Source organism: Saccopteryx bilineata, chromosome 2 (genome assembly GCF_036850765.1).
Source record: "Saccopteryx bilineata isolate mSacBil1 chromosome 2, mSacBil1_pri_phased_curated, whole genome shotgun sequence".
Classification (NCBI taxonomy): Eukaryota; Metazoa; Chordata; class Mammalia; order Chiroptera; family Emballonuridae; genus Saccopteryx; species Saccopteryx bilineata.
The window spans coordinates 80581736-80591059 of NC_089491.1; the positions used below are offsets into that span (position 1 = coordinate 80581736).

At 41.5% G+C, this 9324-nt stretch overlaps 1 protein-coding gene across 3 annotated transcripts in view; it reads right to left on the minus strand.

The window, feature by feature from the left end:
* HAUS6 (HAUS augmin like complex subunit 6) overlaps window positions 1–2501 on the minus strand; it is a 45330-nt gene extending 42829 nt beyond the window's left edge. For 2 of the 3 annotated variants that reach the window (XM_066257325.1, XM_066257324.1), the window contains exon 1: window positions 2135–2501. In XM_066257325.1, the coding sequence (XP_066113422.1) occupies window positions 2135–2262 (128 nt within the window). In that variant the 5' untranslated portion in view covers window positions 2263–2501. Of the gene's footprint in view, window positions 1–2113 lie in introns of all 3 variants that reach the window. The other variant, XM_066257326.1, reaches the window with a different exon arrangement.
* Window positions 2502–9324: the final 6823 nt, after the last annotated feature.

Consider the following 9324-nt stretch of genomic DNA (forward strand, 5'->3'; position numbering starts at 1 on the left):
CTAAAAAGAAACTGGATTAGGAATTAGGCAATGAAAAAGTGGACTGTGAGTCACTGGAAAGAATGACAAATAGATGTGAGTATCCTTTTATGAACACATAAAGCCAACATCTTGAGATTTTAAAAAATATATTTAACATTCCAGTTCCCACACTATAACTATGTACAGTGACAGATGGTTTCTGGAATTGCTGTGTTGATCACTTTGTAAGGTATGTAAATGTTGAATCATTATGTTGTGCACCTAAAACTAATATAACACTGGATGTCAACTATTTTATATTAATAAATTTTTTAAATCCACAAAAATATATTTAAAGTTCCCAACTTATCCATATGTCAAACAACTCATTGTTCCTGGAATGTGTCTATTCCTCAACAAACAAATCTTACCTCCTTATCATACAAACTTGGTATTTTCTTCGCAGAATATCCTGTTTCTTCTCTTTGACACTTATTTTTAATAAGATAGCTATTGAAGATAGTTGCTCACCCACTAGACTAAAACTCTAGTAAGTCTGTGTATTCTGTTCACCACTGTATAGCCAGGTCAAATACTGTTTTCAACTAGTATTTGCTGAGTAAACGAATGAATGACCTTCTCTTCATTCCCACTGCCACCTTAGTTTAGGCCTACCAAACTCCAATGCCCTGAGTCTCCCTCTAATCAATTCTCTGTAATGCAAGTCCTTTGGACAAATGCATAGGAATAAAATTTCTTGATCATATATTAAGTGTATGTTTAAAAGAGATTACACAACACATGCTCCCAGAAACTAGAAATTCATGAAACTACACACCAAAAGAATGACAGTTACCATATATGACATAAATGAATGAAAAATTAAAATATTTTTCAAAATAAATTTGTTGCCACATTCATGCTTAATGCATTTCAAAAGGGACATCTGTTTCCAAATAACTCACTGATGGCCCAGGCGCTGAGGATGGCTCTATGACCTCTGCCTCAGGCGCTAGAATGGCTCTGGTTGCAACAGAGCGATGCCCTGGATGGGCAGAGCATCGCCCCCTGGTGGGCGTGCCAGGTGGATCCCAGTCCGAGCCTGCGGGAGTCTGTCTCCTCCCCATTTACAACTTCAGAAAAATACAAAAAAAAAAAAAAAAACCCCAAAACCAAATAACTCACTGAAATTACTCTGAAGACTGGGGGGAGGGACAATGATAGCATTGGAAAAATAAGAAGAAAAAAAAGTCATCACTGGACCAGAACTTAACAGACTTTACTAATTTTCAAAGACAAAAGCCAGATTACAATTGAACAAACCAGAACAGAAAAAAACTGTGATAACTATGATTTCTAAAACACCAGAGAGGAGGATGCAGTGGCAATGGGAACCATTCTCAGTGGAGGCCTGGAGAAGCTTTAAATGTCTTTGACAGAACAGAGAAAATAAGACTGTGCTGTGAGGCAGTGGTCGCCAACCTTTTTTGGGCCACAGACCGGTTTAATGTCAGAAAGTATTTTCACAGACCGGCCTTTAGGGTGGGACGGATAAATGTATCACGTGACCAAGACAAGCTTAAGAGTGAGTCTTAGACGGATGTAACAGAGGGAACCTGGTCTTTTTTTTTTTTTAAAGAAAACATGATCAGACTTAAATATAAATAAAACATAAATAATGTAAGTTATTTATTCTTTCTCTGCGGAGCTGTACCAAATGGCCCGGGGCTTTTACTTTTCATCTTAACACCCTTCTGGGTTGGGGTTTTTTTGTTTTGTTTTGTTTTGTTTTGCTATGTGCTAATTCAAAAAGTTTAAAATTATAAACTAAAGGTGTCTGCATATACTGTTCTCACGTCCCCCCGCTACCGACTTGCACGCCTCCTTCGATTTCAAACAGACCACGCAGTTTTACCACCAAAGCGGATTAAACTGCCCCTCCAATTTTGCTCCAAATGCAGACTCGACTTCCCTACAGCGCTGCCGGCATGGTCCCGTAACTGTTAGTCTGTGCCATCAGGCTGGCAGCCACCGGGAGCAGAGGCTCTGCAGCAAGTGCCTGGGCTGCAGTACCACTCGATTTCTCGATTCATGAACTTGCCCAGGTCCGCAAAAAGGGCGGGTCACCCGCGCGTCCCCAGGCTCAGCCTACCCGCCCCGGGAGCCGCCTTACACTCCGAGGTGCGTGTGTGACACGATCTTTCCGCAGGCAGTGATGGCTGGAGCTGGCTCGAAGCCGAGCGTCTGCAGGTACATCCAAAGATGCTCCTTCTCGAAGGAGGTGACCCAGGAGAAGCTCATCTCCGCGGCAGGCAGTGTCACTGCAGAAAAAAACAAAGGCCCAAACACTCAGAGGACCCTCAGGCTCCTTCCGTGCAGGCAGCCTGAGGTCGCCGTGGCCCCTGCGTTGCCAATGCCTGGTCCTCTCTAGCCCGGAGCCATTTCGCCTCGAATGGCCTCCAAGTCTCAAGGAAATAGGGCCTCTAACAGTACCATAACAGCCACCTTAGCCTCCTCAAACCGAGCCTCCCGCGCTTCCCGCAGAGCGTATGCGCGCGCCGCCTGGCTTCCGGAAGAGGAGGGAATTCCACTGGCGACTATAACTCCCGCCATGCAATGCGCTCTTCCCTCCGTCCCTTCCCGCCCTGCCCAGCCAAGAAACTACAAGACCCACAGCGCATTGCGTGACCAGCGAACTGTCTTGCGCTTGCGTGATGGCAAGCCTTATCTTCAGCGGTTATTCCTTTGCGCTTTCTGTATGAAGGCTTCCGGGTTCCTTTTTATTCCTATACATCTGTTACGTCAGATTAAAGATGTAAAGTAGAGGAGGACTGTGGCTCCGTGTAGTAGAAAAAGCACCAGGATCCATCCTTAGCTAGCCTCACTAGCTGTGTGATGGTGAACCTCTGAGTCTCATGTGTTGAGGAAGGAGGGGCAGGCCCCCTCTTTCCTGAGAAGGAAGAAAGGAAAAGAATTAAAGGGAAAGGAGCCAGCAGGGGTAACCGAATTAGCTAAATCCCATAGTCCTCTAAATGGGTGCTTGGAGTCACTTATAATAGATACAAAGCGAGAATAGCAGGATCTGTACGTAACTGACCAGTGATCTGGAAACCCCTACACACTTGCTGACCCTACTGAAACTTTCCCTCCCTGCTCCTTGAGTCCTGGAAACCCTTAAACCAGGGGTCTCCAAACTATGGGCCCGGGCCGCATGCAGCCCCCTGAGGCCGTTTGTCTGCCCGCTGCACTTCGGGAAGGGGCACCTCTTTCATTGATGCTCAGTGAAAGGTGCATAGTTCCCATTGAAATACTGGTCAGTTTGCTGATTTAAATTTACTTATTCTTTATTTTAAATATTGTATTTGTTCCCGTTTTGTTTTTTTACTTTAAAATAAGATATGTGCAGTGTGCATAGGAATTTGTTCATAGTTATTTTATAGTCCGGCCCTCCAACGGTCTGAGGGACAGTGAACTGGACCCCTGTGTAAAAAGTTTGGGGACCCCTGCTTTAAACGAAGAAATCACATGTCATTGCTTAGATACTGTAAAGGTATATAACCTGTAATAAAGTCAACTTCGGGAGCATGTGTCTCTGAGCTACTAATCCTGCATGCTCTGCTGGCTTTTAATAAATTCTCTTTTCCTCTAATAAAGTTATCTGAGTGTCTATCCTCAGTCGGGCGGCTTCCTGCTACAGTGTATTATTATACTGTATATCCTCAAATGCTGAATGTTTCTTTTCATCTCTCTCTAAGAAATCTAGCTCTCCCCTAAGCAGCCCTCTAAAACAATGACTTTTCTCTAACACATCTCATATACAGCACAGCCTCAAAATGAGGTGGGTATCCTAAGTATCTCTCGTTGCCACCTCTGACAACTTACTGCCTCACTAAAACCACCAGCTCCTTGATGCTATGACCTTCAACTCTTCCTTTGTGACAGTCATGTGTAAGATCTTTGGGGTGCTGGACTTCATTCTGAGAAGGTTTAGTGCTTAATTCTGATCCTCCAACATTACTCCTGGGATAATTTTTGGTGATTTCAGTATCTATGTAGTTGACCTTTCCAATGCCTTAGTCTCAGTTCCTTGACTTTCTCAGCATCCTGACCCCTTTCTCTCTTTGTTAAATTTGTCTTGCAGAACCCAAATCTATTAAATTCAGTTCTCAGCCTATTCTACACTTGCAGCTTAGCAGCTAACCACAATTGTGATTCCTGGCATCACTCAAAATTTATGATAACTCAAGTGGGCTCTTAGGCCTATCCACCCTACTATTTTTCCCAAATCTCCTTTCCACACAATTATTCATATCTTCTTCCTCCCCAAACTTCCAAAACCTGCCTTTCTCTCCTCACTCTCAATGATGTCCTTTGTTCTTAGTTAATAGATGCTCCCAAAAATTAAGTTCCATCAACAATTTACCAAATCTGCCTAAATATTTTTTCCAAAGGCATAAGGCCAGTCCTTTTACTTATTTGATGGATAATACTCCTTTTCTCCTATTCAAGGAGTTTGCTCCAGTGTTTACTCTCTACTCCCGGATTTTTCAACCTTTTGTCTGTGGATGGCCACCAGAAATAATGTGGGTCTGTGAAAGAGTTAACCACCCTGATGTTATATGAAGATTATAGACCCAATGATCTTAGTTGAATTTGCGTATGTCTTACTGGTCCCCAAAATAATTCTCTTATTTTCATCAATCCCCAAGTGTAAAAAGTTGAAAACCACTGCTGTACTCTGTCCTATCAATTCTTGTCATCGGTATACAAACAAAAATATCTTCCATCATGAAAAAATATATATCCATACCCATCTCAAGGATAATGGTAACTTGCCAAGGCCATGTGTATCAGTTAACATTCTTTGGTTGTAAACAGCAAAACTTACTTCAACAGAGTTTTTTTAGATGAATATTGAGTAGCATAAAGAATGAAAAGGCCAGAGAATAAAGATCAGGGAATTATAGGTCCATTTGCCACTCTACTCAAGATTTATATCCCAGGTTGTCCAATTTGTTTCTTTTAAATAACTTGAAATAGTATTATACATAAATGTCCTTACAACTACCACTCAGGACAGGAAAGTGTGGGTAGAAAGGGGGCTCTGTAATAAATCTAACCAAAAGTATCTTCACAGGGTGACTTGATCATAAATTCCTAATGGGGAAGGTCATGGTAGGTAGTCAGACCTCAGGTCTATAACTTACCTTGTAAAAGATTATCTTTGCTGCCTGACTAGGCAGTGGAGCAATGGTTAAAGTGTTGTCCTAGGATGCAAAGGACCTTGAGGTTCAAAACCTCAAGGTTGCTGGCTTGAGCATGCGCTCACCAGCATGAGCATGAGGTTGCTGTCTTGAGGGTGGGATCATAGACATGACCCCTTGGTTGCTGTTTTGAGGCCCAAGGTTGCTGGCTTGAAGCCTAAGGTCGCTGGCTGGAAGCCTCAGGTCACTGGCTTGAGCCCAAGGTTTCTGGCTTGAGCAAGGGGTCACTGGCACATATGCGAAGGCAATCAATGAACAACTAAGGTGTCACAACAAAGATCCTTCTTATTTCTCTCCCTTCTGTCCCTCATTCATATACACGAAGACTAAAAAAAAATAAAATAAAAAACTTGAACAGACACTTCTCCCAAGAAAATATACAAATGACCCACAAGTATGTATATGTAAAAAGATATCACCTTCACTAGCTATTAGGGACATGCAAATCAAAACTACAATGAAATACCACCTCACATCTGTTAAAATGGCTACTGTCAACAAGGCAAGCAATAACAAGTGTTGGAGAGGTTTTGGAGAAAAAGAGACCCTCATTCACTGCTGGTGGGAACATGAATGTAAAGTGGTACAACCACTGTGGAAAACAGTAGAGGTTCCTCAAAAATTAAGAATATTAGGGTGGTGAATGCACAGTGCAATGTACAAATGATGTGTTATGGAATGGTACACCTGGAACCAATGTATATAATTTTGTTAACCAATGTCATCTCAATAAAGTCAATTTTAAAAATTAAGAATAGAATCACCATATGCCCCAGCAACCCCTCTTCTGCATATCTACCTGAAATTTTTGAAATCATATATTCACAAAGATATATGCACCCCATGTTCATCACAGCGTTATTCACAGTGGCCAAAACATGGAGACAACTGAAGTGTCCTTTGATAGATGATTGGATTAAGAAGATGTGGGACATATATACAATGGAATACTACTCAGCCATAAGAAAAGATGAAATACTGCCATTTGCGACAAAATGAATGGACCTTGAGAATATTCTGTTAATTAAAAGGAGTCAGAAGAAGCTAAGAACCATGTGATTTCACCCACATATGGGATATAAAGTTCACTGGCTGGATAGCTTTGTTGCAGCATCCTCTCGAAGCGCAGAGGTTGTCAGTTCAATCCCTGGTCAGGGCACATACAGGAATATATTAATATTTCTGTCTCTCTCTTTTTCCCTACCTCTCTCTCTAAAATCAATAAAATAAACACTTTTTTAAAAAACTGAAATTGATAGGCAAAGACAAGAGTGTAGTAGTTACCAGACAGAAGAAAGTGGAAGGTAATAAAGGGTAAAGGGGTCAAATATATGGTGATGGAAGATGATTTAACTTTGGGTGGTGAGCACACAATGCAATGTACAGATCATGTATCATAGAAATGGTCACTTGAAACCTGTATGATCTTTTTTACCACTCTAGTGTCACTCTAGTAAATGCAATTTAAAATTTTTTAAAGATTAGGTAATGGTTAGTGTATGCTCTTTGTCAGACAGAACATATTTCTGTTTATGCCATTGGCAGTTATTAATGCTAAATACCTAGATTCATTGATTCCGTGGGAATTGCAAAATGCTAAAAATCTAGTTTATTATTTGTTATAAATTTTGTGATTGTGCCCACTCCACCTCCAGATCTTTATGTTAAAACCCCACTCCTCCTCACATATACACCATGGTATACTATTCAGCCATAAGAAATGATGACATCGGATCACTTACAACAAAATGGTGGGATCTTCATAACATTATACAGAGTGAAATAAGTAAATCAGAAAAAAAAACAAGAACTGCAGGATTTCATACATTGGTGGGACATAAAAACGAGACTAAGAGACATGGACAAGAGTGTGGTGGTTACAGGGGCGGGGGAGGGGGGAGGGAAGGAGGAAAAGAGGGAGTGGGGGGAGGGGTACAAAGGAAACTAGATAGAAGGTGACGGAGGACAATCTCTCTTTGGGTGATGGGCATGCAACAGAATTGAATGACAAGATAACCTGGACATGTTTTCTTTCAATATATGTACCCTGATTTATTGATGTCACCCCATTAAAATAAAAATGTATTTATAAAAAAAAAACAAAAAAAAACCCACTCCTCAATGTCATGATAATTAAAAGGTGGGGACTGTGGGAAGTAATTAGGATTACATGAGGTCATAAGGATGGAACCCTGCTTAATGAGATTACTGCCCTTATAAAAGTCACAAGAGCCTGGCCAGGCGGTGGCGCAGTGGATAGAGCGTTGGACTGGGATGCAGAGGACCCGGGTTCGAGACCCCGAGGTCTCCAGCTGGAGTGCAGGCTCATCTGGTTTGAGGAAAAGCCCACCAGCTTGAACCCAAGCTCGCTGGCTCCAGCAAGGGGTTACTCGGTCTGCTGAAGGCCTGTGGTCAAGGCACATATGAGAAAGCAATCAATGAACAACTAAGGTGTTGCAACGCGCAATGAAAAACTAATGATCGATGCTTCTCATCTCTCTCTGTTCCTGTCTGTCTGTCCCTGTCTATCCCTCTCTCTGACTCACTCTCTGTCTCTGTAAAAAATAAATAAAAAATTTTTAAAAAAGTCACAAGAGACTGTCCCTCATTTCTCTGCTCTTTTCACCATGGGAGGAAACAAAGGGAAGCTGACTTTCTGCACCCTGGAAGGAGACCCTCACCAAAACCCAACAGAACATTCTGGCACCCTGATTTCAAATTTCCAGCCTCCAGAACTGTGAAAGTTTGTTGTTTAAACCACTCAATCTAAAGTACTTTATTATAGTAGCTCAAACTGGCTAAGGTGTCATTTACTTTTTGTTAGTGGGAATACTTTATGAGAGAAGCTTTCCCTCATTTACTATTTGTTTATTTAGTGGTAAAGACATAAGGAAGGCTAAATTCTTGATTCTATCCCTTTATTTACCAGTTTTCAAGATAAAGAATTGATTTGGTTTGCTATCATCCCCTGAAAGGGACCATATTTGAGGCCCTGGCTGGTTGTCTCAGTGGTAGAGCATCAACCCAGTGTGTGGAAGTCCCAGGTTCAATTCCCAGTCAGGGCCCACAGGAAAAGCAACCCTCTGCTTCTCCCCTTCTGCTACCTCTTCTTTCACTCTCTCTTCTCCTCCCACAGCCATGGCTTGATTGATATTGATTCATGTGTGTTGGTCCTGGTGCTGAGGATGGCTCCATGGAGCCTTCGCCTCAGTAGCTAAAAATAGCTTCATTGAAAGCATGGCCCCAGATGGGCAGAGCATTTGCCCCAGGCAGGATTGCCACGTGGATCCCAGTAGGGACATGTGGGAGTCTGTCTCATTATCTCCCCTCCTCTCACTTAAAACTATAAATAAAATAATAAAATGATATATTTGAATATTTTATGAGGTTCACATTTGATAGGGTTTAATCTATTGAAATTATTATCCTAATTGAAGTCCCATCTTGGGTCAATGGGAACCTCTTCAAATTGGTTTCCTTGCTACCTGGAATAAAAAGAAGTTCAAAGCTCATTTTGTACATTTCCTCAGACCTGAAACCAGCCATTTCTCCTAGAAGCCCTAATTTCTTTTAATGGGAAAAGGAATTTCAAAACTACAATCTGACACTAGAAATACTTATCACTACTGGGCTGGCCATTGTTTCTACAACTTACTTAACTAATACATAAGTAATGCTGCTCTGTGCCAGGCATTGCTCTAGGCTTTCACATATGTTAATTCATTGTTTCTTCATGAAAAACCTACTATTATCCCCATTTTACAGTTGAAGAAATTGAAGTACACGGAAATTAAGTAACTTGTTTAAGGACACACAGATGGTAAGTGGCAGAGCCAAGGTTAGAACACAGAGTCTAAGCTTCTACCCATCATGATATTCTTCCTCCTGGTTGATCTGTTTTCAATCATATACCCACTCCTAGACTAGGGGAAAGCAAAAACACCTTGACCAGCATATCCACTGAGACAACTCTCCCAATCCTGCCAAAAAAGTCACAAAAGTTCTGTTACCAGAAGAAGTAGAAATGTATCCTGTGAGGTAAAACAAAACACACACATACCCAATGTTTGCTATATCAGTACAAACACAGGCACAATGA